The sequence below is a fragment of the Chaetomium strumarium genome (assembly GCF_033439665.1).
Source record: "Chaetomium strumarium strain CBS 333.67 chromosome Unknown B0T15scaffold_4, whole genome shotgun sequence".
Taxonomy (NCBI): Eukaryota; Fungi; Ascomycota; class Sordariomycetes; order Sordariales; family Chaetomiaceae; genus Chaetomium; species Chaetomium strumarium.
Genome location: NW_026944432.1, coordinates 1,656,096 through 1,681,746, shown reverse-complemented (window position 1 = coordinate 1,681,746; position 25,651 = coordinate 1,656,096). Strand labels below are relative to the sequence as shown.

Here is a 25,651-nt window from a genome sequence, read left to right as displayed (position 1 = left end):
GCATAAGTTTTGCGAGCCGTGAGAAGCGAGCCTGCACAGTTGATTAGGAAGTTTCCTACTCCTTTCCTCGAGTCAGTTCAGCGGTGGTATGAGGTGGGGTGGGCCGGGTGTAATTGATGCTCACCACTACAGTCCGGCATAATAATAAAGGTGTTACGACTTACGAGCGTCGGGAAGATGTAGTAAAAGGCGTGAGGCGGTTATGTGAAGCCTCTGGTCTCCAGAAGGGGATGAACAACGGTTGTTAGGAATGTTGACTGACTTCATATCAGTAAGTGAAAGGGGAGGATTTTGTGGATGGCTGGGACACAATGTTTGTCTCGGTCTCAGTCTCAAAGCTCTGTTGAGGTCATTGTGTTGGCTCATGGAGACTCCAAAAGCGGAAGTAGGACAAACACCCCGGACAAGGATGCGGTGCCTCGCGGAAGGCAGGTGTCTTGCAGGGTCAATGAATGACGGTTTGAATAACTACCTCAGGTACCACCAGGCAACATTACGCATCGGTGAAGCTAATTTGCCGCGAGATTCCATGTAGGTACCTATCCTGTTATTTGTCACACTTCAGGGTAGGTAAGGTACTACTAATATTATATATAAACAAGAAGTACATTATAGGTCTGGAAACAGACTACGGTACATACATACCTACACAGACTGTAATAACGCTAATATCTCCTCCGTACCTTCTTATTATTATGCCTGAGCGCAGCAGTGTATCAAAGAAAACAAGCGGCCATGAGCGCAAAGTGGGGAGCTCTTGAAGCTTGCTGACCAATACCAATACACCAGTCTGTGGGTCAACGAGCGAAGGTCTTGTTGCTGCAGCAAACCACAGCGCGGCGCAGAAATTAGGACCGCGTCTTGACGTGCTGTGAAAGATACCTTACACGACTCGGATTTCGGCTTGCGGCCCCAGCAGTATGCCACGAGTAGAGGCTGCTCCACAACGCGAACAGCAAACGCCGACGACATAATAACAACATCCAAAAGCCTGTGCCGGAGTTGGACACCCGGTTCTCTTGCACCCTCGGCCGAGTTCTCCAGGAGACCGGAGCGGCATCACGGCCCTTGGATGAGCAGACTAGCAGCGCTCCCTTCGCTGCATTAACCCCGACCTTTCCAATCCAGAGACGACATTGCGCCCCCCAGACTCGGCATGCCATGAACGGCGCATCTCCTATTGGCGCCTTTCCACAGACGCCCGTGGCAGCCTCGAAAAGAGGAACTGCCCGGGCACCAGCTTCCTCCTCGACCGCCCCCCCGGCGAAGCCTAGCAGCAGTTCGCTGCCGGTCGCTCCCCAACAAGGCGCACCGTCCCCGGCGAGCTCTTCGCCTGTCATCCCATTGCACATCATTGACGCCCCAACACAGCGGCTCTACGCATTCGGCTTCTATGTTGCTCTGCTCGCCTGGAAGCTGTACAACTGGGCTCAGCTGGTCGAGGAAGACACAGAGTCCTTCTGGCTCTTTTTAAAATGGGTCGCCATAGACTGCGCGTTTCTCTTTGGCTTGCCGGAGCTGAGGATACCATGGCTTGAACTGTCGCAGCCGACTGTGGTCGTGGCGTTCTTTCTCCACGCCCTGTTCGACTGGATTCTCATGTTCAACCTCGGGGTGCGGACTTCCTGTTACCCATTCTAGCGTTCTGAGAGGCACAGTTGCTAATACTATATCAGTTTCCCTGGCAAGGGTGGGTTCTCGGCTTCGTTAAGATCTTCTACGACCGCGAGCTTGCCATATCCGAGCACAATGTGAAGGTGTCCAACATCATACATAACTCTTCACTGATCATGGGACGGCATATCATCAACATTCTCCCCGAAGGGCAAGGAACCCCAGATTCTGGATCGAGATTGTACTAGAGGCTGACCGTGCCTAGCTCTGCTGTGCTGAACCCCGAACTTCATCCCTTTTGCTTGGGGGGCGACCGTAAGACGGCGTCGATACCCATCTTTTTCAACGCGACTATCCCGGTCGAGGTCGAGGTCATCCGCACCGATCTTGAAACCAACCAACAGGAGTCCCTGAAGTTAACTAGAAGTCAAATAAAGGAGATCGAGCGGAAGGGGAAACGGGAAAGCCATGAAGGAGTGCCGACTGTGGTGCAGTTTGACTATCCGGTCAAGAAGCCGGGTGTCTACCAGCTTGGGCGAGTTCTCGATGAGTACAAGCTCGAGGTCCAGCGGAAGAACCCGCAGACCTTCGTTGTGCCTTGCCCCAAGGCCTGGGTTGGTCCTTCGGCTTCGTCGGGACGGTGTGTGGGCGATCTCTCAGATCTGTCGCTCCAGGTGGAGGGGACCCCTCCGCTGAAAATCAAGTACAGCCGTACGATCAATGGCAAGGACCACAGCTTCCACTTTCAGAGTCTGCAGCCCGAAGGCTTCACGTCTCCGCTCAGCATTGTGCGCTCGACAACCGTCATCGGTCTGGACGACGATGATATCTCATGGGCCCGGTCCCAACGAGTCCCCGTCGGGCTCAACGAATCTATGCATTCCAGCGGAGAGTGGCAATACTCGGTGGATGAGGTCCAGGACGGGTTTGGAAATATCGTCAAATACGACTCCTCCGCCGACGACCTTGATGCGAAGCCGAAGCCCAAACATCTGGTGCAGAACTTCGTGGTCAAGGAGCGCCCGCAGGTGCGACTGGAAGGTTGTGACCTGAGGAACCCCCTGAAGGTTGCCAAGGGCCACGAGAAAGAGCTGCCTGTCCGGTTCAGAATTGCCGGCCAGTCGGCCGACGTTACCGCTCATAGCTTGACTTGGCAGTTCTCGCCCATTGATACCCTCACCGAAACCGGCGACCACGGCGATGTGGTTTCCGTCGGATCGTACTATGCGAAGAACGCCAATGACAGGCCGAGGATCTCTGCCTCCGGCCTGTACACCTTGAAGTCGGTCTCCGCAAGCTCATGTGAAGGGGAGGTGCAGGAGCCGTCTTCTTGCCTCCTGCTGAACCCCCTCGAGCCAAAACTCACTCTGCGCTCAGAGGAAATCCCCGACACCTGCGCCGGCAACTCTATCGGTCTGCGGGTGGACATGGATCTCATCGGGACGCCGCCGTTCATCGTCAGGTACGACGTGATTTCGAATGGTCAGCGGCGGTCCGAGAGAGTCAAGATTCCCGGCCTTCGCTACCAGATGGACCTGGTTCCGCGCATTGCCGGGCATCACAGGTACATCTTCACCCACATTGGCGACGACATCTACAGCGGTCAGAAACTCGCCGGGCCCGAGTACGTCCTAGAGCAAGACGTCAAACCCGCAGCGGGGGCCATTATCCAGCACAGCACAGGCAAGATAAGTTCATGCCTTGGCGACGAAGTGGCAGTTGACGTTCTTCTGCTTGGCGACCCTCCCTTCACGCTTGAATGGGAGATCATCCACGATGGCAAGAGGCGGCAGCACAAGGCTACCGATATCCAGCAGATCTCGTACCAAATCAAGACGGCGCCCTTAAGCCAGGGCGGAGAATACACCTTGGGCTTGACAAGCGTTCGGGACAGGAGAGGGTGCAGGAATTTTCTGCAAGACGAGATCAAGCTCTCTGTCAGGCGCCAGAGCCCACGCGCGGCCTTCGGCCAGATCGAGGGCAAGCGAAAGGCACTGGCCGTCGAGGGCTCGACAGTGAAGCTTCCGGTCCGCCTTACTGGGGAGGGTCCATGGAAGGTCTTCTATGCCAACCTCGACGACGGCCCTGCGGATGACCCCAAGATCGTGGAGAGGACAGTCCGAAGCGATAATGGCTATCTCGACGTCAAGGGACGTGGCACGTACCAGATCATCGACGTCTGGGATAAACAGTGCCACGGCGTCGTCGATACCAAGGCGTCCAAGTTCGAAATTGACTGGTTCCCCCGCCCGGAGATGTCTGTGGTTCTTTCGCACGGTGTTAGCCAGACAGACAGCAGCTACGTTCTGGAAGACGTCTGCGAGGGCGATGTATCTGGTTTCGAGGTTGCACTGAAAGGTAAGCTCGCCACATGAAGTTGTCGTTCCATGGCACGTCGCAGCTAACATGCTTACCTAGGCACGCCGCCATACACGGTGGAGTATGAAGTTCGGCATCATCCTCTCCAGGGCTCCAGCTCCTCGCTAAGCAGGAAGAAGCTCGATGCTTCGCCCGGAAAGGACTCCATCCAGGCAGATACGACCAAGGCGGGCTTGTATACGTACAAGTTCACCGCACTGGAGGATCAGCTATACAGCAGCGACCGCCACTTCAAGCCGCTCGTGGTGAAGCAGAAGGTGAACAGGAAGCCATCGGCATCCTTCGTCAAGCCCGGCCAGACGTTCAAGTACTGCAAGTCGGAGCAGGAACACGAGGGCGGCATACCAGTCACCTTGACTGGTGTTCCCCCTTTCTCTCTGGAGGTCGAGATCAAGCACCAGAGTGCTGCCGTCCCGGAGATCTACAGGACGCCGACCATCAACTCGCACTCGTACGAAATCCGCATTCCGCGGCACCACCTCCGACTCGGCACGCAGCAAATCCGTATCCGCGATGTCAAGGATGGCAGTGGCTGTCACACCATCGCCGAGCTCGGGGGGCCATCGGTCCAGGTGCAGCTCTTCGAGGCACCCACCATCTACCCGCTCGAGACGCGCACGGACTACTGCGTAGGCGAGCGCATCTCGTACACCCTCTCCGGGACCCCACCCTTTGAGGTGTGGTACACGTTCGACGGTGCCGAACGCAAAGCCAAGTCGCCGACCACCAACTTTCGCCGCGTGGCCGAGTCGCCCGGCGATTTCACCATCACGACTATCTCCGACAAGGCCAGCGAGTGCCGCGCGCCTGTGCACATCTCTAAGACGATCCATCCCATGCCGGCGGTGCGCATCAGCAAGGGCAAGAACGTGCGCGTCGACATCCACGAGGGCGGCGAGGTTGAGATCCTCTTTGAGTTCTGGGGCACGCCTCCCTTCGAGTTCACGTACACGCGCAGCACCAATGTGCGCAAGGGCCAGAAGAGTCAGGTGCTGGAGACAAGACACGACGTCAGCCACGAGCACAGCAAGGTCATCCGGGCCAGCCAGGAGGGCACGTATGAGGTGGTGGCGATCAAGGATAAGTACTGTGCCTTCTCTGCGCAGGGGTTGGAGGGGATTGAGAAGGAGGGGAGGAAGAAGCAGAAGGCTATCAAGTATCATTGACCGTCACGCCGTCGACGAGATGGAGGAGACAGTTTAAGGGAGGGACGAGGTGGATGAAATTTGAGTCTAGTAAAATTGGGCTTTAGTGTTTGGTATTGATGTTTCGGCCTAGTTCTTTTCGGCTCGTACATAGAGAAGGGCGGAGGGTCAAACCATAGCACGGCGTTTGTGGGCAATGCAATGATACTACAAGTACATATTCCCGGATTACTTATTATGCGTTTGGATGTATGTACGCGACCTTCGTTGGCAGCAAGGAGCACAGCGCGGGCGGTATGGATACGTATGAGATTTCGAGGTGCATCGAGGGAGAGTGGGGTCAAAGCAAGTTATGGCGATTGGCGAGACAACCGAGTGTCTTCTGGTCCCTCAGGTGCTCGCATCTCTCCGCCGTGTATCTAACGGTGTTGTCGGCCCTGGGTTGAGGTTCCGAGGAGTTACCTCTCTGTAAGGCAATGTGTATGTCCGGTACAGTTATGTATCTGTTACCTTCCTACGCAATACATGTAGGTGATACCTAACTTGGTATCATCTCGAGCGTAGTGAGCCACTATCATAAGGGAGGTGGCCATCCAGAAGAAGGACGGCAATGATGGCTAGATGCTGTCGATACCTGGGATTTGGTCCTTGACAACGTCGAACGGAGCAGGGGCACTAGTATCTTTGCGCTAGACAGCATGTGTGTTGGCTGTTGATTCTCCGCCGCGAAGCAAACCCACGGCCCCGCGCCTTGTTCGTCGGTCCGGAGATGTATTGAACAACTACAGACATGTGCGGATAGAGACCGTGCGGATAGAGACCGTGCGGATAGAGACCGTGCGGATAGAGACCGTGCGGATAGAGACCGTGCGGATAGAGACCGTGCGGATAGAGACCCTTGAAGTCGTCAAGCGATAAATTTAGCGGAGTGCTAAGAAACCAGCGCCAGAGGTGCTGGATAACTTGCTAGCATGTACAATACCAAGTATCCAGGAAGGAAGGCCGCTCAGTCCATCACTACCCTAGGATCCGGGCAGTTTCCCGTTCGTCGAGGAGAGAGCAGCATTGTAACTAACTTGGACGTGAAGGGGAGTTCCACCAAGTTCATCAAGGAGACCATACGGAACTTTACTACTATCGGTTCTATGACACTACCTAGATAGGTACTTCAGGACAGTCTCGTCATAGCAGCTCACCTGGTGAACAGTTGGTCGAGGGGCGGGAAGATTAGTATAGTAGATACGTGTCTGCGTGATGGGCCATCTTGTGTGCTGGCACAACTTATCAAAGTGTTGTCATGTACGGATTACTGCGTGTAGCAGGTTCAACAGATTTTTGACCATGTCGATCTTTGCCATGCTTGTAAGAGGGGCCGAGGATTTCCAGGTTGCGCCGAACCTTGGCTGCCGGGTATCGGCACGCTTTGAAGGTGAGAGTTGCTGGCAAGGTGTAGCCTGCATTTGGTTGCACCCCACGGTTTAAGTGCCAGTCTTGACTTGCCAGTCTCTCAAGGTAGCTAGAGGCTTCAGGATATACAGGTGTGCATTGGGGGGACTGGAGAGGAGCAGAATCCGTAATTCTCCAATCTCTGTGATGGAGCGTGGACCGAGAACTTCCCGGCTGGTGTTGTTACGGTTCCCACCCACATATCCGTACATTACCGAGTCCACCTTAGAAAGCAAGATTTGCTCACGTCGTATCCATGGTCCAGGCGCAGCTTCACCTTGATTCTCATTGTCTGGGATGATTTCTGAGTTCTTTTATTCTTCGGCCTTTCTTAGGTGTTCTTAATATCATCTGCTCTCTCGTCCTGATAACTCTTGTTGTGAAAATCGCGTTTCATACGGAAGTATGTGCACCCTAGCGTTACACATATGGATTACTAGTACAATACATACCTACATAGAGGGAATAGAGAAGACCGCTGACTGTGCATGATCTGGACCAAGACGAATCAGAATGCACATGGCCATGATTGGCTGATTGTGCTCGGTGCCAGCCTGCCAGGGTCCAGCAACCCCGCCTAGGGCGCGTACCTTACAGGGTAAGGTACGTACTGTACAGACATACATCATACCATGATATGTTCATTACATTACCTACCTGAGTACTAGTTGTCACGGCCGGTGATCAACTCACTTGCTTGGGAACCGCTCTGCGGGATGCCATACACCAATACCATTCGAGCGCTCCAATCTGCATATCGATCAAGTTGTGGGATCGAGCAGTCAGGTATGTCTGGGACTGTCTAATATGGCGGTTCCGCTCGAGTAGTACTAGTGGTTGGTTAGCTGGACACGCTTGGGAGATACTAGTACGGAGGGTAGATCGGCCAGCAGCCAGCAAAGCACTACATTGGAAATTCGTGCTGGTCAGCGGTGGTCCAATTCTATATTGCCGGTCAAACTCGCGAAGCCCCGCTCCTCAATATACAGCCAGCTATGCGAACCCAGCACCAGCGCTTCCAGGTTCGTTCTGCCTTGATACTGCTCTGTAGTTGGTTCTTGAAGTTGCATAGCGTCCTGATTCGCTACCCAGTTAGCCGCACTCTGGCATGCTGACCCAAGCGAAGCCAACCTAAGGGGTAGCTAGCAACATCGGCGACCTCTGACATTTTCACACAGAAAGGTCCAGCTACCTGGCATCGTAAACCATACATATACATACATACCATAACTTATTGACTTTGGACCGGCGTGATTCTACCAAGCCCACAACAGCATACTGAGATGCTCTCTTGGTATGTACAATACGGTATTTTACCAAGCCCCTTTAGTTTTACAAGGAGCGCAGATACACTACCGTACTACGATCTGGGTCTTCTTTCCCCACACCGGCGTGTGTTCCGCGAAGCGGGTCCTCGATTCTAGCCTTGCTCGGCCTATGATATTGTTAGTGACACCCCATTGAAAAGTGGACAAGAAGCCGTCGCATTCCTCCCATGTGGGGATGAGAAGGGGGCAGTCCTCAAACTGTGCACTGCTCTGGAACGTCTCTCATCGATTTGGTCTCGATTCCACGGTCCAGGTCTTATCGGCCGTCGTTATCGGACTTTAACCTCGCCGCATCGTGATATTTTGCGACGTTGCAGACTGTTTTGGCAGTGAGTGGTCTAAACCGTCGACTGCCGCGATCATGCCGCCCGCCGATGGCGACGCGGGCACGGCGCAAGCTGGAAGCAACTCCAGCGACTTCGTGAGCGGCGCCCCATTCCTCTTTGGAAGCTTCCGGACTGAGCTAACAACGCCTTACCAAGGTGCGCAAACTATATAAGTACGGACTTTTCCTTGCGATGGGCCCTCCTCTCCCGTAGATGCGGACACATACTCATCGATGACGTCGCAGGATGCTCGAGGACCCCTCGTACAAATCAGTAGTACGATGGAGCAACGACGGCGATAGCTTTGTGGTCCTAGAGGTGCGCCCGTGGTCCAGATGTACGGCAGCCGCTGGGAACACGCGTGGTACTGATTCGCATTGCGGTAGAATGAGAAATTTACAAAAACAATCCTCCCGAAACACTTCAAGCACAGCAATTTTGCGAGTTTTGTACGCCAATTAAACAAGTACGACTTCCACAAAGTCAGACACAATGACGAGAACGGTGATTCAGGCTACGGACGAGATGTATGTTGGTCCCGTGGTATTTGGAGGGGCGGCTCCGTGTTGACAACTTGGATGGCAGGCATGGGAGTTCCGGCATCCAGAATTCCGGGCAGACAGAAAGGACAACTTGGACAACATTCGAAGGAAGGCGCCGGCGCCGAGAAAACAGCCGCCCGCCGAGGATGCGTTTCCGGCGTCGCAACAGATCATAGTCATGAGCGAATCACTCACGGCAACACAGCATCAGATCCAAGCTTTGCAGGATCAGTACTCGGAGCTCGAGAAGACGAACAAGCTGCTCGTCAGCGAGGTCCTCAGCCTGCAGAAGATGGTGAGGGCGCAAAGCCAGGCTTCCAACGAGCTCATCACCCATCTGAACAACATGGAGGACAGGCGGCGCAACAGCCGTCACTCGGCCCACTCTAGCCATTCGGGCCAGGCCCAGAGCGGTGGGATGGCGTTCCTGCCGGACGGGGCGGACGAGCCGGCGCCCGAGCTGCGGCGAGCTCGAGAGATCCTCAACGGCGTGTCTCCGGATATGCAGGCGGACCGGGAACTGGAAAGGCTGTCGATGACATACAACCAAAACCCATCTCCAGCCGATTCGGCCGGCTCGTCGTCGGTCATGTTCGCGCAACCGGGTCCTGGAGGGATGCCGCTGGTTCACGACGCCTTGAGTGACCCTCGACACCTCGTGTATCCCGTGGGACAGACCACGGGCATTGATCCCTTCCACGCCGACCATATCCACAACATCCCCTACAGCCGGCCCCTGAGCAACCCGGGCATCCAGGTGGAAGCGCCGTCGCAGATGACGCCGCCGATCAAGGAGCACCAATCGGGTTCCATATGGCGGGGCAAGAAACCCCATATCCTGCTCGTAGAAGACGACAAGACGTGCGCGAGGATAGGTGCTAAGTTCCTGACCCTGGTGGACTGCAGTGTCGACATTGCCGTAAGTATACGATAGCGGTCCCTTGGACCCCGACACATTCTGACTGGCGGCGTAGCGTGATGGCCTCGAGGCAGTCGATAAAGTCAACCGAGACGCCGAACGATTCGATCTCATATTCATGGACATCATCATGCCTAACCTGGACGGCGTGTCGGCCACGGCTATGATCCGGATGGCCAGTCCGGAGGTCCCTGTCGTCGCTATGACGTCGAATATTCGGCAAGACGATATTCAGACCTACTTCCAGTTTGGTAAATCTCCCTCCCTTCCCGGCCACGCAGCCTACCTTATGGCGCCCGTCTGACGCTCGCTCCAGGGATGATTGACGTTCTGGCGAAACCCTTTACGCGCGACGGCATGGTCCGCATCCTGAAAAAGCACCTGACGCGGATGCTCAAGGACCCACAAGCGCCTGGTCTTATTCCCGACGACATGGGCCAAAGCGGCGTGGCGGGCGCTGGACCCGGTCCCCCGGCGACGACCAACCAAGGTTATGTCCCAGCGTCGACCATGGCCATGGCAAACCTGGCGGCGGCGGCGGCGGGCAACCCGCAGGTGAAGTTCGAGCACACACCCATCCCGTCGCCCTCGGCCGCCTCGTCCTGGCATTCGCCGGGGCAGATGCACCAGGTGGCGCCCAACCTCGACAGCGGAGGGTACATGGGCGCGGTCGGGAGCGGCCCGGGCGGGTTGGCGATGACGCCCGGAGGCACGCAAAGACCGCCGCCGCAGCCGCAGCCGGGACAGTATGCGAACTATATGACGGCGCAACAGATCGGGGGGACGCAGGCGATGAGGATGGCCGAGATGAGCCAGATCGGCGGGCTCGCGGGCGGTGACGATCGGCCGGAGAAGAGGCAGAGGTTGTATGGGCCTGGGCCTGGACAGGGGAGCTATGTGCAATAAAAGCCGCTACACGGTACGGGATCCGTTCGCCGTGCAGCTCGACGTTGTTATCTGGGAACAAGGTAGGGAGTCCCAAAAGCAAGGGTGCTTTGGCGGGAAGAGGTTGACATTTACCGGCGTTTCGGTAGGTAGTATTGGTGAGGGCGTATTGACCGAGGAGGGCCCTGGATTGTGCTGCCTCGTCACACCGGGCTATTGGGCTTTCGGGATGTGTACAAACATACGGTTGCGTCGAGATCGGAAACTGGTGATTATATAGGTTGGGTTTTGGCGCATTCTTCCAGGCTACGGTTCTACCCCAGTAAATCTCGACGTCTGTTTCGACACTGGTCCGTGGGCCCCATATTGAAGTGAGCAGTTACTGTCAAAACAAGTCGACAACCAGCAGGTCTCTGCTTGCGCCTGATTGGTACAAGGACGGTATGTTACGGCGCACTCGCCATGACGGGAGAATGTGAGATCGAGGGGACCGCCCGAGCGGGAACCGAAAAGACGGGCCATGATAGGATTATGTACTGTACCTCATCTCATGTATGTACCCCGGCCTGTGGGAAGGGCGGGGAGTGCCTGTCCGTCACCAAGCCATGCGAGATAACATGGAGCGTGAAGCCGGGGCAGCCGTTCCTAAAATTGAAACACCACAACACCGGGATCGGGGTCTAGAACGGTTCGGATCGTGGTCTAAGCGGCCTAGACCCCCGGGATAAACGGGGCTACGACCTTACCATAGTATGCAAACAAGCTCTCTCGGGGTCACGCAAACGAACCGAGACAGGGGTAAATTCCCAACGAGCTGGGCACATTGCACGAACGGCTAGCGAGCTTTTCCGGGCTGCAGAGTGTTTTGTCGCTACACTACACTACGACGGGAAGCCTCGCGGCGACGCCATGGCTGATGTGCTTGGCATTGGATGGTCTGGCTCCTCCTACCTTAATGCGCGACTATAGCCGAATCATGCGCTCCGGTGTACCGAGTATCCGTTTGTACTGTAAGTAGGCACAGTCGTTCAACCTTCCCGTTGTTCGGGAGCTGGCACTCACTGCCTGTCTGGCACCTAGCACTACTCGTACCTACTATGTAAGTATCACCATTGAAGACTGATAATAAACCGAAGGCCACTGGCAGTGGAAACCGGCCTTTTCTGCCTCCCTAATCAGGTAATACTCGCGACGAAACTGTCCGACGACCCCGTCTTGGGTGAAATCGAAATCCCGACGGGGCTACGTAAGCTCAGCGTTGAAGTCGCTGCACGTTGTCCATCTTCTATGGGGCCTTCCATGTTCTGGACCGGCCGGCTGGGCCGGTAGCATCCGTAGGGGTACGGCACAACAAGAACAAACGAGTCAAACACCACAAGGGATGGAACCATGTCACTTCAGCCCGTGTCCTCTTTGACTTCAGAATGGCACAATTCGGGATACCATCTGCTGTCTTCCCCTTTGTTTGCTCGGTGAAGTTTAGAAAGGATGGCGGTGTCTGTCAACCGGCATCGCGAGCTAACTATGACGAGGTTCGATCATGTCCAGCTCGAGCAAAAAGCCCCGGACCCGATTGCTCTTCAGAAATGTACATATCAGTACCTAATAATATGCTGCTGTGTTCAAGTTGCTTTTTTTCCGCGCAAATGGCCTTGGCCTGGTCTTTCTGGCGCCGCAGTACCCCCGGATTGGCAGGACCAAAGCACTTCCGGCCCTGCGCGATCTACTACTGTACTGATTCAGAAGGCATCTCGTTCACACGAAGACTTCAAGCTCTCGATAACTAGCTTGAAGGACAGAACTGATTTCCCTACACTTCCGTGGCTGGGCCGTTGTCTAACATCAAGGGATTAGCAGCATATGAAAGGAAAGAACTGGTGTTGAGTTGCCCGGGTTTGGTTTCAATGCTCGGGAACGCTCGGCGCGAGCGGAAATATCCGCATCGAAACCGGGATGTTACCAACGTTTTCATGTATGTATGGTAATCAGTTGTATATATACTACATCATCAGGCTGTCGAACTGGTTATGTCGTGGAACTATCAATTGACTCGGAGTCCGTCGATCGACCTCCCTCTGCTTACCAGCCAACGTTCCCGACTTACCTCTACTAGATGTCAAACTGGGGTCATTTGCAAACATCAACGGTACGAGGTAGGTCTGCAGATTCTCCGGACCATGGAGACGTTACAGTGATCGACGAAAGGTCCGTTGGGATGGAATTTACGAGACAGTGCTTGGTGCGCCAACCGCTGCTTGAGAGGAGCTGAATACGTAGTGCGGTCAAATGAGCCAGTAATAGTGTAAGGAAGGAAACTCCCACGGGACCCTTGGGGGGAGGGGGGAGGGAGGGGTTCGTCGCGTGTGTCAGTACGTACATATATACAGTCAGGGTTCAAAAGTCTGTCACACCCCACATCAATTAAACGCGCGTCGCGACATGACACGCACCATCTTCCACCTTCTAACCAACCCAACTTTAGCCCACCATGGTCAATTTGGCCGAAATCGGGGCCAAATTGACGGCCGGCCGTCAACCTGGCCAGGAACTATCACCGACTGCACGTGCAGCTATTATAGGTGCCGTTGCAGCCGGGGCTAGCCAGTCAGCTATTGCCCGCGCGTTTCGCATCGACAGGACGGCTATCTACCACATCCTTCAACAGTTCGAATCATCCACCACTATTGAGTCCAAGCCTCAAACAGGCCGGCCAGAGATTCTTACATGTCGGGAAAAGCGGTATATCCTATAATTGGCTAAATGGCGTCCCCAGCTTACAACCCAGATGCTGATCAATACTATGGACGGCCGCATCTCCCGATCAACGATACACCGGGTTCTTCGCCATCATCGGATATGCAAGTGGCGTGCACAAAAGAGAATCCCATTGACGAAGGCAGTAGCAAAGGATAGATATCGATTTGCTTGCCTTTGGTTGAAGGATATCGAGATCTTGATCCGAGTAAGTGACTTGGAAGTCAACCTTGGATTTTACTAACTAATCTCTAGTCTATCTTTACCGACGAATCGTCTTGCCAAAATAATTCGAGTAACCTAACAACTTGGGTCTTCCGGTTCCCTTCTTAAAAATGGGATAAGAGCTTCGTTAACCTCTAGAGCCATGGCAAAGGTACGATTTCGATCATGATTTGGGGTAGCATTTAGAAAGGGGGGAGGACCGACCTTATTGTCATGGAACGTGACTACCAACTACCGTAAAAAGGAGGATATAGCTCTTGGAGTTATTAGCAGGCATTGGAAAAGGGTCTTCTTCTAATTTACGATGGTACTCGGCACTTCTAGCAGGATAATGCCCGAGTATATACATCTGCATCCTCGACCGAGTGGCTGATGAAGCATATGATCGAGGTCCTACCCGACTGGCCAGCCCATAGCCCAGATCTTAATCCAATCGAGCATATGTGGGCTCTATTAAAACGGAGGATGAAGCAGCTATATCCAGATGTCTGGTTACTCAAGAAAAACCAGCTAGATATGGCTGAATTTACTCGATGTCTTCGGGCATGTTGGTGGGCAATTGACCAGGCTCAAATTGACGGTCTCATTGACTCAATGCCCCGGCGATTGGCTGCAGTCCAGAAAGCTAGGGGTTGGTATACAAAATATTGATGGCTAGAACCAGGGCTTCTATCTGTATATATCTATTTTGCTAGGAATGTCGGTGGTGTTGCGTTATGTAGAGATATGTTGATGGCTGCGGTGACCTAGAAAACGGGTGGCGGGGGATTTTGATGTGGGGTGTGACAGACTTTTGAACCCTGACTGTACCTACTAGCTATTCCCATCTTGAATACCAACTCCAGTGGTGCAACCCCGCAGGCCAAGACGCGCTCAGCAATGAACCAGCCGATGTCCAGTTTCCCTTCGGTGTTTCTCCATCGACTTAAACCAGAGATCTGCGTGTATATTTCGTGACGCCAACCGAAGGGGTCCAACGACCCTTTTAAAAATCATCTAGGCAGCGGTCTACCGGCCTCCTGGGCAAACATGGCCACCAAGGAGACCAAGTTCAAGGTTGCCGCGGCCCACGCGGCGCCTGTCTTTATGAATAAGGCTGAGACCCTCAAGAAGGTTGTCTCTCTCATTGAGCAAGCCGGGGATCAGGATATCAAGCTCCTCGTCTTCCCAGAGACCTTCGTCCCCGGCTACCCCGTATGTGTTCTCGGATTTTCTTTCATCCACGAGACATCCGGTAGCATCATCGGAAATAAATTAAATTGTCTCTCCCCAGTATTGGATAGAGTGTTACCCACCGCTCAAGCAGGTGGATGCCCTGGCTAAATACGCCGAGGAATCCGTCGTGGTCGAGCCGAACAACGAAGATATAGCGCCGGTCCAGGACGCGTGCCGGAGTGCCGGCGTAGCCATCAGTCTGGGCGTCTCGGAGCGCGTGGCCGGCGGCCATACCCTCTTCAACACGCAAGTGACCATCGACAGCGACGGCACCATCCTAGGCGTGCACCGAAAGTTGCAGCCTACCTACGTGGAGCGTCTCGTCTGGGCCCAAGGCGGCGGCGCCACGCTCAAGAACTTTCCCCTGTCGTCCTTGGGAGGGCGGAACCTGGGCGGTCTGGCATGCTGGGAACACACCATGAACGGTGCGAGACAGGCGCTGATCACGCAGGGCCAACACATCCACGCCGGCGCCTGGCCGGCCCTGAGCACCATGTCCGGGTTTGAAGAGGTCGCCGACGCGCAGATTGAGGCTTTGATGAAGACGCATGCCCTTACAGCACAGGTGTTTGTCGTCACCGCGTCCAACTATGTTGACGCAGGCTGTCTGAGCTGGATGACGGAGAATTTGGGAGAGCAGGAGTTTATCAAGGCGGGCGGAGGGTGGTCCTCAGTGCTGCACCCTTTCTGTGCTTACCTCGCGGGGCCGCACACCGGTGCTGAGGAGAGGTTGGTTGCAGCCGAGGTGGACTTCGGCCAGCTTGGGCATGTCAAGGTGTGGATTGATGCTGCTGGCCATTACCAGCGACCCGAGATCCTGCAGTTCGATTTCGATTTCCGCCCACTATGGGCCGATGAGAAGGCGAACAGGTTTGGGAGACGAAAGGGAATGAAAGAGGCGCCGCAAGAAAGCAAGGACGGAGAGAAGCCCTGCCGACTTAACCTTGTGCCTTGAGCCAACAACTTACAGAGCAAATTCTCTTTAAGACGTCTGTCTACCTGGTGACGGTAGAAGCTCTCTCGTCTCAGACTCGAGCACTTTTACACACGTTCATGAGAGTTGAGCGTAGGCCAAAGAACCATGGACGCAGATCGAACTGCAGGGGCCCTTTTTGGCTGTCCGTGGAGAAAGGAGCGCATGGCATTCGCTTACTGTAACTTACCATCACGTGTATGTAAAGCACATTGAATTCGTCACGCCTTCTCACCTACCTGCTGTAAGGACTTGAAATCTACCGCCAGAACCGAGTACGTGGGATCAAGGGATATTTCCACTTCAACCTAGTACAGTACGGAGTAATACCTATAAATCTGGTAGGATGCATGACCCGTCAGCGACGCCAATCAGGAAATTACCGTCCCGGCTGGTAATATTACCAGTATTTGCACTGCAATCTGCAATTCTGGGCCTCAACCATGTAATGTATTTGTACGTACTGTAACTATAGTGTACGTAGTACTAGTATGTATGTATTGTACGTAATAATGCAACCATTGCCAGTGACCCCGCGCCCCACCATCAAGCTTCTTGACTCACCAACTCAATTCGGACTTTGGTTGTTCGTTGTTGGGCGTCTGGCAAAGCTCGTTAATGCCCAGACCTGCAGCCCTGTGTAGCAACACTAATCTTGAGCCTGGAATTAGGATCGCACCCTCGCAATAGCAACTCAATGTCAAAGCAGGGCGGCAAGGGCGGGGCTGCTGCGGGCAAGGCAAGGAAGCCCGTCAAGCCGGGGGCGGATGAGAAGAGAGAAGATGCACTCCAAGCTGTTATCCTGGCCGACTCATTCCAGGACAGGTTCAAGCCGTTCACTCTAGAAACACCAAGGGTTCGTTCAATGACGGTCAAGATTCTGACGTGCGTGCATGGTCGCTAACTTGTGAGTCACCTCCAGTGTCTCCTTCCCCTAGTTAATGTCCCAGTGATCGAGTACACACTCGAGTTCCTGGCCTCCAATGGAGTACAGGAGGTGTTCATCTATTGCGGCGCCCATTCCGAGAGGATCGAGCAATACATCCAGGAGTCCTCGCGTTGGAATCCGAACAGCATCATCTCGCCCTTCTCCTCCCTCGAATTCATTCGTGTTTCAGACGCAAACTCCATCGGTGACTTCCTTCGAGATTTGGATAAGCGGAGCATCATCGCAGGTGACTTTATCCTCGTCCATGGCGACATCGTCTCGAACATCCAGCTAGACGCTGCCCTCACAAAGCACCGCGCGAGACGAGAAGCAAACCGTGATGCTTGCATGACCATCGTCCTGCGCTCTGTCGGGGAGCAACCACACCGTGCAGCAAAGGCCAGAGGGATCACACCGATCTTTGTTGTTGATCCTACAACAGGCAGGTGCCTGCAGTACGAAGAGACGCACCCATTGCAGAGTGAACACTATGTGAATTTAGACCCGGCAATCTTCACCCACGGCGAGTTCGAGATACGGACCGACCTGGTCGATTGCGGTATCGACATTTGCACACCGGATGTGCTAGCACTTTGGTCGGAAAGCTTCGACTACGAGTTGCCGAGGAAAAACTTCCTTCACGGAGTGCTGAAGGATTGGGAACTAAACGGAAAGATGCTCTACGCCGAGATTTTTGACGATGGGTACGCCGCGCGCGCCAGCAACCTCCAAATGTACGATTGCATCAGCAGAGATGTCCTTGAGCGATGGACTCTTCCATTTGTTCCAGATAGCAACCTGGTCCACGGCCAGACATACAGGAGGGTAAAGGGCGGCTCGTACGCCGAGGACCACGTTATGGTAGAGAGGGGAGCCAAGGTGACACAATCTGCAGTTGGAAGGGGAACAACAGTCAAGACCGGAAGCGTCATCTCTGGGAGCGTCATCGGGAGGAGGTGCAAGATTGGGAAAAACGTCAGGATCGAGAACAGCTACGTCTGGGACGATGCCGTAATAGGGGATGGCACCTCTGTGGTGCACTCGGTAGTGGCTGGCTCAGTCGTGGTCGGCGCAAACTGCCGGATACCGGAGGGCTCACTGATTTCATACAACGTCCACCTCGATGACGGCATCCAATTGCCGCCAAACCCGCCCGCACGGATATCCACCTTGACAGACGACCGTCAGCCCGCCAGCACGGACCCTTCGTTGGTGGGCAAAGGCGGCAAGGGTACGCTGTACGAAGTGGTCGCGGATGACGAAGAATCGGACGATGAGGACGGCGTGAACAGGGACCCTGCAATCCTCCAGAGCTCACTCATCTACTCACTTGAAGGCTTCAACCTCTCCACCTCGTCTATCTCCACACTAGCTTCCGAAGACGACTACGATTCGGACGACGGAATCTCAGTGACCGGCTCCCTCCAAGGCAACGCCTTCGGCGACACCCGCGACCGCCTCTCCTCCTTCGCCTCTGATGACGCACTCAAGCCAGACAGCTTCCATAACGACGCTGTCAATGGCCTCGTCGACGCCCTCCGCACAGATGACAACGAGGACTTTGACTCGGCGAAGCTCGAGTTCATGGGGCTGCGGCTGGCAAACAATGCCTCGGACAGCGCCATGCGCCGCGCAATTGCCGTCGCGTTTGTCCGGCGCGCCGCCGAGCTGATGAATCCCGAGCACGGCGGCCTCGAGCCCACCAAGGCGGCCGAGAAGGCGCTCACGGCCAAGAACGGCGCCGTCAAATTCGTCAAGGAGGTTGGGGTTGGTGGCGAGGAGGTGGCACAACAAGCTGAATTTGGACTCGCGCTGCAAAAGGCACTGTCAGGTGTTAGGGATCTGGAACCTGGGCGTGCGGGCACGTTGCTGGCGGCCATGCTGCAGCAACTTTACAGTCTTGATGTACTAGAGGAGGATGGCATCCTGGCTTGGTGGGCGGATAAAAGGGCTGCTGACAGCGAGGAGATGAACAAGTTGAGGGAGAAATGCCGGGTGCTGGTAGAGTGGCTGGAGAATGCTGATGAGGAGGAGAGCAGCGAAGAGGAGGAGGAGGAGGAGGATGAGGACGACGACTGATGGGCATCGTGATAGCGGCATCAGCATACTCCACGAGACAAGGGAATGACAAGTATCATGTACCCTAATCCACAATTCCTCGCCGGTTTCTGGGAAGGGATAGGCCGAGGCTCATTTGCTGTATCAAAATGGTTACTAAAGGGGGAAAAATGAAATACCTACTACACACATCGCACGTTTAATCCTTCCATCCCTGTCAGACTTAACCTGCTGAGGCTGGCAGGGCATGTTCCATTTCTGGGACCATACTTTACACGCCTATTGCGCCAGGCAAGAGGACCGTATCACTTGTTCGGCCCGCTAGGTTGTTTCGGTTCAACAAGAATTAGGTACCTTAGTTATTAAAGTCGCGACTCTCGGGAAGGCAGACATGAACCACTTCCCGCTCAATGTCTACAAACCCTAATTGAGAAATTCTGGCGGGCATTATTGGCAGGTGGGCAAAGCACTCGGGATGAAGAGCAGTCACAGCCAGTCCTTCAAACAGGTGTATGGTATTGTACAATACATCCTCGTTGGTTCATCGCAGTAGGCCAGATGCAATAACATTAGATGTATTATTATATGCCGCTGCCATATCGGAGGCAGCACGCAGCGTATGCTAGTTCCTCATTTGACGTAAATGACGGAAAACCCATCCAGCCAAGCTCCACAGCTGCCAGTAACGCCGCATATATTGTAGCCTCTCGGGGGTATCAAAGTGTGTCTGTAAGTTGTTGGTCAGTGCCATGGATGCAAAAACGTAAGAGGAACAGGAAAGAACCCTACGGATCACCACCATGTGCATTACCAAACAAGGTAGATCTCCTGCCCAGGCTGGTCAAGACCTGGATGGCATCAATCCAAAAGCCGGAGCGGACAAAGAAGCCCGTGATATACTCGCCGCGACGGACGTCTGGCCGAGAAACGTTAGCGGGAAGAGGACATCCGACATCCCGTATCGAATCGCAGGAGACGCTGCTTCTTACCCAACTCAAAGGTATCTCCACCTTCCTTCCCCCCCTTTTTGCCGAACAGCTGCCTCGAATCATCATCATAGACAAACTCCAGCCCATCTACAGCCGCCCCATGATAAAACACAACTTTAGACAGGACCCGGTCGTGTCGAAAGACGGTGGTGAACACAACCTCGTGCGCCTCAGACCCCTCCATCTGCGACGCGCCCAGCTTCTTCCCTCTGAAGGCTGTCTTGGGTATTCCCGGCAGCGCGCTGGGAATCTTCAGACAGGCCGCCTTACTCGAGCAGAGCTTGCCAAAGTCCTCCACCTCGAGTGAGCCGCCACCATGCGACTTGACCGAGATCCGCAGTCGTCCCTTCCGCTTGTTGCCCTCCGGCAGTCGGCTCCGCAAGTCCGGCTCGCTGAGCGTGATCATGCGCTGGATGGCCGGGCTGCCGCCACCGTTGCTGCCGTCGGGGAGGTATTCGACCCAGGCGCGGCAGACGTCGTCGCCCTCGGCGAAGATCTCGACGTAGGCTACCCCGGTGGCGGCGGTGACGGTCAGGACGCCGCCCTCTGTCGGCCAGCCCTGGACGCTGTCGTCCGGGCTGAGAACGGGGTCGTTGGGCAGGCGGAAGCAGGGGTGGCTGCGGAAGCGGAGGCAGTCGAGGCGGTGCCAGGTGCATTCGTCTTCCTGCGAGACGGACCCGCCACGGGAGCGGGTTCGGGTGGAATAGGCTTCGCGTGTGAGGAAGGCTCGGTTGAGGCTGACGTAGTCTCTCGCCATAACGCCGCTCTCCCGATGCGGCAGACCAAGCAGGTGCCCAGTCTCGTGCAGATGAGCGCCGATGCCGATGTTGGCCGCCTCCCACGAGCTCCCGGCATCGTTGCAGTCGTTGCCGACGTAGTTCGTGTCTGTCGGCGTGCAGTCGGTGAAAGCGGGCACGACTTCTTCCAAGCTCGACGGGTAGCTCTGCAAGCAGTGCGAGCCGAAGATGCCCAGGTGCAGATCGCCAACCTGGCCCCCGAGGGCGGCGTGCCCGACGATGGTCTTGGAGTTCGTGTCCCAGTGGGCATCGAGAAGCAGTACCGACACGTATAGCTTCTGTCCCGGTAGCGGCTTGAAGTAGTCGCGTACCGCATCTGCCGTGATACCGTAGAGCCCTCCTGCGTCACTAGCGCTTGTATTCTGCTGTGCCAGGTTGAGATCCCGGAGTTCAGCCACCGTCTTCTCGGTCCGGATTACGTGGATTCGCGCCTCGGATCGAAGAGTGCCGTACTCCAGGTCTCTGTGGTTTGCCGCGCCGGTGGTCCACTCCTCCTCGAACCTGAAGGTGCGCCGGCCGAGCTTGTTGCGCCACATTTGCTCGGCCGTAAACGCCTGCCACAGGTAGGCGGCCATGCGGAATTTGCGGACTGCAGTCTCCAATCCGTTGCCTTCCCGCTCGATCCGCGCAGGGATTGCATCGTAAGTGCCGGGGGAGTCCTTTGCCATGAGGATGGCCAGCTGCAGCGGAGGCGCCCCGACAGGCGGGATCATGTGAACCGTCAGGTAAGAGGCGTGGATGGGGTTGGAGGAACCGCTGTTGGAGAGCTTCGGGCTGGAGAAGTCGAACCGGAGACGGTTGGCCCCGGGCATCAGGTACACGAGCGCCTTGAAGTGGGAATCGCACACCGGCCATGAAACAGGGGGGAAGTTGTCGTCGAGCCGGCTCACGGTGAGCGTCCCACTGACTGAGTGGTGGGATGGGTCTCCAATCGTACCGTAAACCAGAAGGACCTTTTGATAGACCTGATAAGCCCTGTTAGCAATTCATCGCGAGACAGCTCAGATTTACACGTTTTACACGGGTGGCGTTGCCAGAACATGGCAGCCTCCGTGACCTTTCATGACCCCGCCGGCATGTTACTCACCCACGAGCCATCTGCCACGTTTGTGATCCGAGGAGAATACTGGGAAACCGAGAGCACCGAGCTCCTTGCACCGGGTACTGGGGAACCTAAGCCGGCCATGCCCGAGACGCTGTGTCGATTGCTGCCGCCATTGGGATAAGGATGTGGCTGCGGTCTGGGGGCTGTAACGGCGGAAAGAGGCCGGGGTTGGTCTTTGACTTGTAGATGCAAGGCCGGATCCGACTGCGCGGCTATTGATGGGGGCGTTAAGGAGCCGCTGGTAGGAGTCGTGGTGTTGCTGATGTCGCTCGACTCATCTGTGGAATGTTCGGTTTTGAAGCTCGCTTTCGACCGTCTCCGTAACTCCTTGAAATTCAAGAACGATGGAGCCATAATGCAGCTGGCGTAGGAATTGCCGTTTCGTGCTCACAGAGGCCCAATCAACGTGCTACCAAAAGAGACCAAAGCGACTGCAAAGGTCTCTGGAGCCCGAGTGGCCGAAAAAGAAGGGAAAAAAGACACAGTCAATGCCGTGTGAACGTGAAACGAGCCGAAAGCAAAAATGGCAGCTTCGTGTCACAACGCTGTGTGAAGAACTTGAACGGCGTACCAGGCCTGTTATCGCCCTCTCGATCGTGGCTCGTCCAGGCGGTTCCACAGATGAGCAGCAGGGGAAGGCCGTGTTTCCGGGCGAGAGATGACGTATGCGAAGATCTTCAAATTGGCCCCTATTCCATCCTGTCGTCGGTTCGGTGGTTGGCCGGCGGCCTGTGCTGTGCAACGATAAGAGCGCCGGGCCAGACTGCCGTGTTCCAACCAGCGCAGCACTATAAAACCTCTCCTATCCTCCTGAACCTAGTAGTTACCGTTGACCGAAACGGCCCAATGGATACTTTGAATGTATCGGACCGGATCTCTTATCCGTTGGTGGATCAGCGAGAGTGGGCAGGAGCGGACCAGGCACTGCCAGGGCAACGAGATGACCCACGACTCCAGCGATTGCGGAGTGTAATCTGGACTTCCTTCAGATCGCACAGAAATTCGGATGCTTGGAGAGCAGGAATTGTGAACGGTGAAACCGGGAAGTGGCTCAGCTCGAAACAGGAAATCGAAGCCTGCGGCACGCCTTGACCTAAATCGTTTCAATTGCGCCCGGTTGCTGCCCGTGATATAAGAACGTGAAGGAGCGCTCGGAGAGAAAATGGAGGCCCATGGCCCGGGAGCATCGACGGGTGACACGGGTGTATATACCACATAGGTAGGTACCTTAGTGTAGGTACTTGTACACTAGTGTAGTAGTAAGGTGAAGACATCTCTCCACCGGTAAGGGAAGCGGTAATTAGGCCGGGCTTGAATACGATGTTGTGTTGGTCAGGAGCTATGGGCTTTTAACCCGGGGAGACCCTTTCCCTCTTGCAGACTCGTACTCAAACTGCAACATGAATTCTGGACTGAGTTCATAAATACCGTAACTAGGCCGTCGCGATGAAGAATAGCCAACACCATTCTCATATGGACGAGAAGTTCAGTGTCCCGGACGGCAACCTTGGAACAGTGCATTGACGCGGTGGTGTGCGGTGTAGAGACAGAAGCTGCGAATACGAGAACCACAAACCGTCGAGAATCGAGATGGCCACTAGTTAGTGCTGGCGCTGATTCATATTATGGTGAAAGCAACTTCAAGGAGTAGGTATGTCCTGTATCCGTATGGTATCAACTGTGTGCCTAGGTATCTATGTAGGTATTGTACTAGGTAGGTAGGTATGTATCTAGTGGTGTCATACTTACACCTATCACGCTATATCAAGATGTGGTGTAGCATAATCTCGACCGGCATTTCATACCATAAAATAAATTGCCAAAGCTCCCAAAAGCAAGCATTTTCGCATCAAGTGGTTGTGGGGCCTGTAACTGTAACTACTACTAGTAGTAACCCCAGAAGCTACCTAGGTATATTACATCCATACTCGGTGAGTGATGTTATGATATCGTTGCCCCAAACCCAACACAAAATGGAATCTTAAACGACAACAAGTTGCCATGCCCTGGGCCACTGGTAGTCTTGAGGTACAGATGTACATTTCTTCTAGTGCTGTGTGTACAGCTAGGTAGGTACCAGCTGAATTGTCCCCGAACTGGGAGCGGCCGAAGCTAAGCTGCAATATGCAAGGAATATTTCCCCTTGCTATTGTTTGTTCAGTGGAGAACAGCCCAATGGTGAATTGAGCTGCCTGGGAACCTTCGAAGGCACCACCTATGCAACCAGCAAATTTGCGTGCAGAGCACCCCTGGCAGCACGCCTGGGCAAGCTGCCGCCATTCGCCCTGTGCCGCTACACCGGAGCAAGCAGTGGGCCGGCGCTCAGCTTAACGTTAATCCACCGGTTTCCGCAGGAATGTGAATTTGCTCCTGCCTCCTACCACCCACCCCGACACCAGCACCCAAACCTCAGCACCTGCGCAAACGGATTAGAATAACAGCTGGATAGCAGCCTGAGCTTTGGTTGCTGTGCAGCTCCTCAGTCGTTTGGTGCCAAAGGCTTCAGGTTGTACATACTTTGGCAGCTCTCCCTTGTTCATTGCAGGTTTAGGCGCCTGCTCTCACCATCATCGGTCCAATCATCCCCAGGTCTAGACTTCTCTCTGCCTCGACCTTCCGCCCACAGCCCTTCGAACAGACTCGGCTTCTTCTTGCATGCATTCACTTTGCCAGCAAGATGATGACGTCACCGTTGAAGAAACAGCCTGAGGCTGTGGCGGATAGAGTGCTCAAGAGGGCCGAAATCAGCAAAGTAAGACAGACTTCTTTTGCCCTGCCGGTGCCAGGGAGAGATGTTCGGCTGACCAGCAATTTCGCCTCAGATGGCTAGGAGGTTGCAACATCGGCTCGCCCTCGCCCAGTTTAAGACGAAACATAACCTAGTCAATGAGACATTAGACATGATCGAGCCGAAGTTCGAACAGGAGATGCGCCGCAGACGGCTGCAAGACGGCGATATCTTGTCCGACTCATCCTCGAGTGCCTCTGATCTCCCATACCCGCACAGGACACTCATGAGCTCGCCGCTCAAAGCTCCGCTGTTTTCGGATGCCATTGGGTCCAGCAGCGGCAGCACCGGTCACAGGAAACGCACCTACTTGGCCTCCTTCGATGAAGCAGGTTCGAGTCCGAGCAAGCGGTTCCGCCAGTCCCCCACTGCGCACAGGCCGTTTTCTAGTCACCACCAATTCACCCAGTCGTCGCCCATAAAGCCGAGGCGGCAGCAGCACTTCACAACGTCGACTGGCCCTGATCTGTCGTTCTACTCGGGATCGAGACAAATCAATGAAGTCCTTACGTCGACAAATTACGCAACCAATTCGGATGACGAGGACGACCTCCCGCTGCACTCGTTCCACGCTAGCCATATCCATGTATCGCCGCCCAGAACGCCTCCAATGCGCAGCCGTAACCTGATCAAGAAGACGAGGGATAGGCCGGAGGTGAATGAGATTAAGTCTGGCGAGGAGGGTGCGGATTTGCTTCTGTATCTGGCAGCTTCGCCCTCACCCGCCAACCCGCCCAGGAACAGGATGGATCCTCCGTCGACACCGCCACCGAAGAACAAGCTGGCACTCCCGTCGTCCATGATGACTACCCCTGGCGGTGGCAACCCTTACCCAGCAACACCGGGTCTTGGCTTCGACTTTGCAGAGTTTCTTCACATGACTCCCAGTCCGGCGCAAAAGCCTTGGAAGACACCCGTCAACCTAACCGGGGGCAAAACACCACGGAGCGTGGCAAGAAGACGGCTGACATTCGATGACATGCCTTCTTGAGGAAGAAGGGCAACTAGTGTCGCCTTCCTTCGGGCTGCACCCGCAACCACCCTTTGACCTCGAGGATGTTTCCCTCTCGGTCCACTACAAGCGAGACATCATTGCCGCCGTTCAATATTTCTTCCGTCCGATCATCCGCCTGATCTTCACTTCTGTTTTCGTCTTCCCGTTGGTGTCTACATTTGGAACCGTTCGAGCGGCAGCCCTGTCCCACGACTCCCACCACCACAGCCTTAATCAATCG

At 55.0% G+C, this 25,651-nt stretch overlaps 7 protein-coding genes across 7 annotated transcripts; 6 read left to right on the top strand and 1 right to left on the bottom strand.

Moving 5' to 3' along the window:
• The first annotated feature begins 1,067 nt into the window (after positions 1-1,067).
• On the top strand, positions 1,068-5,249 carry B0T15DRAFT_200690 (uncharacterized protein). The gene is made up of 4 exons (XM_062862567.1): positions 1,068-1,614; positions 1,677-1,825; positions 1,880-3,972; positions 4,033-5,249. Exons 1-4 carry the CDS (start codon positions 1,162-1,164, stop codon positions 5,157-5,159), a joined length of 3,822 nt encoding a protein of 1,273 aa, XP_062721310.1. The 5' UTR covers positions 1,068-1,161; the 3' UTR covers positions 5,160-5,249.
• Positions 5,250-8,484: 3,235 nt separating this feature from the next.
• Positions 8,485-10,605, top strand: B0T15DRAFT_396509 (HSF-type DNA-binding-domain-containing protein; the record flags this gene model as incomplete). Its single annotated transcript, XM_062864841.1, has 5 exons — positions 8,485-8,556; positions 8,625-8,765; positions 8,824-9,699; positions 9,755-9,950; positions 10,016-10,605. The coding sequence occupies 5 exons, from the start codon at positions 8,485-8,487 to the stop codon at positions 10,603-10,605; spliced, it is 1,875 nt and encodes a 624-aa protein (XP_062721309.1).
• Positions 10,606-13,014: 2,409 nt separating this feature from the next.
• On the top strand, positions 13,015-13,476 carry B0T15DRAFT_532602 (uncharacterized protein). Its single transcript, XM_062869320.1, has one exon. The coding sequence runs from the start codon at positions 13,073-13,075 to the stop codon at positions 13,334-13,336; it is 264 nt and encodes an 87-aa protein (XP_062721308.1). The 5' UTR covers positions 13,015-13,072; the 3' UTR covers positions 13,337-13,476.
• An 825-nt stretch (positions 13,477-14,301) lies between these two features.
• B0T15DRAFT_532595 (carbon-nitrogen hydrolase) lies at positions 14,302-15,989 on the top strand. The gene is made up of 2 exons (XM_062869319.1): positions 14,302-14,757; positions 14,837-15,989. Exons 1-2 carry the CDS (start codon positions 14,593-14,595, stop codon positions 15,731-15,733), a joined length of 1,062 nt encoding a protein of 353 aa, XP_062721307.1. The 5' UTR covers positions 14,302-14,592; the 3' UTR covers positions 15,734-15,989.
• A 302-nt stretch (positions 15,990-16,291) lies between these two features.
• B0T15DRAFT_434469 (nucleotide-diphospho-sugar transferase) lies at positions 16,292-19,055 on the top strand. Its single transcript, XM_062865798.1, has 2 exons — positions 16,292-16,607; positions 16,674-19,055. The coding sequence occupies exons 1-2, from the start codon at positions 16,449-16,451 to the stop codon at positions 18,756-18,758; spliced, it is 2,244 nt and encodes a 747-aa protein (XP_062721306.1). The 5' UTR covers positions 16,292-16,448; the 3' UTR covers positions 18,759-19,055.
• A 467-nt stretch (positions 19,056-19,522) lies between these two features.
• B0T15DRAFT_493684 (putative peptidase family-domain-containing protein) lies at positions 19,523-21,982 on the bottom strand (the record flags this gene model as incomplete). The annotated part of the gene is made up of 3 exons (XM_062866962.1): positions 19,523-19,653; positions 19,727-21,488; positions 21,611-21,982. 3 exons carry the CDS (start codon positions 21,980-21,982, stop codon positions 19,523-19,525), a joined length of 2,265 nt encoding a protein of 754 aa, XP_062721305.1.
• Positions 21,983-24,305: 2,323 nt separating this feature from the next.
• On the top strand, positions 24,306-25,407 carry B0T15DRAFT_398440 (uncharacterized protein; the record flags this gene model as incomplete). Its single annotated transcript, XM_062864955.1, has 2 exons — positions 24,306-24,380; positions 24,451-25,407. 2 exons carry the CDS (start codon positions 24,306-24,308, stop codon positions 25,405-25,407), a joined length of 1,032 nt encoding a protein of 343 aa, XP_062721304.1.
• Between the last annotated feature and the right edge of the window lie 244 nt (positions 25,408-25,651).

What these genes read in the sequence shown, in the direction of transcription:
- B0T15DRAFT_532602 (XM_062869320.1), top strand. Translation starts at nt 13,073, where the DNA reads ATGGTCAATTTGGCCGAAATCGGGGCCAAATTGACGGCCGGCCGTCAA.
- B0T15DRAFT_200690 (XM_062862567.1), top strand. Translation starts at nt 1,162, where the DNA reads ATGAACGGCGCATCTCCTATTGGCGCCTTTCCACAGACGCCCGTGGCA. An exon ending in TTCTCATGTTCAACCTCGGG is followed by an intron (nt 1,615 to 1,676) that starts GTGCGGACTTCC and finishes ATACTATATCAG; the next exon opens with TTTCCCTGGCAAGGGTGGGT. An exon ending in TTTCGAGGTTGCACTGAAAG is followed by an intron (nt 3,973 to 4,032) that starts GTAAGCTCGCCA and finishes ATGCTTACCTAG; the next exon opens with GCACGCCGCCATACACGGTG.
- B0T15DRAFT_434469 (XM_062865798.1), top strand. Translation starts at nt 16,449, where the DNA reads ATGTCAAAGCAGGGCGGCAAGGGCGGGGCTGCTGCGGGCAAGGCAAGG. An exon ending in TCACTCTAGAAACACCAAGG is followed by an intron (nt 16,608 to 16,673) that starts GTTCGTTCAATG and finishes AGTCACCTCCAG; the next exon opens with TGTCTCCTTCCCCTAGTTAA.
- B0T15DRAFT_532595 (XM_062869319.1), top strand. Translation starts at nt 14,593, where the DNA reads ATGGCCACCAAGGAGACCAAGTTCAAGGTTGCCGCGGCCCACGCGGCG. An exon ending in CCTTCGTCCCCGGCTACCCC is followed by an intron (nt 14,758 to 14,836) that starts GTATGTGTTCTC and finishes GTCTCTCCCCAG; the next exon opens with TATTGGATAGAGTGTTACCC.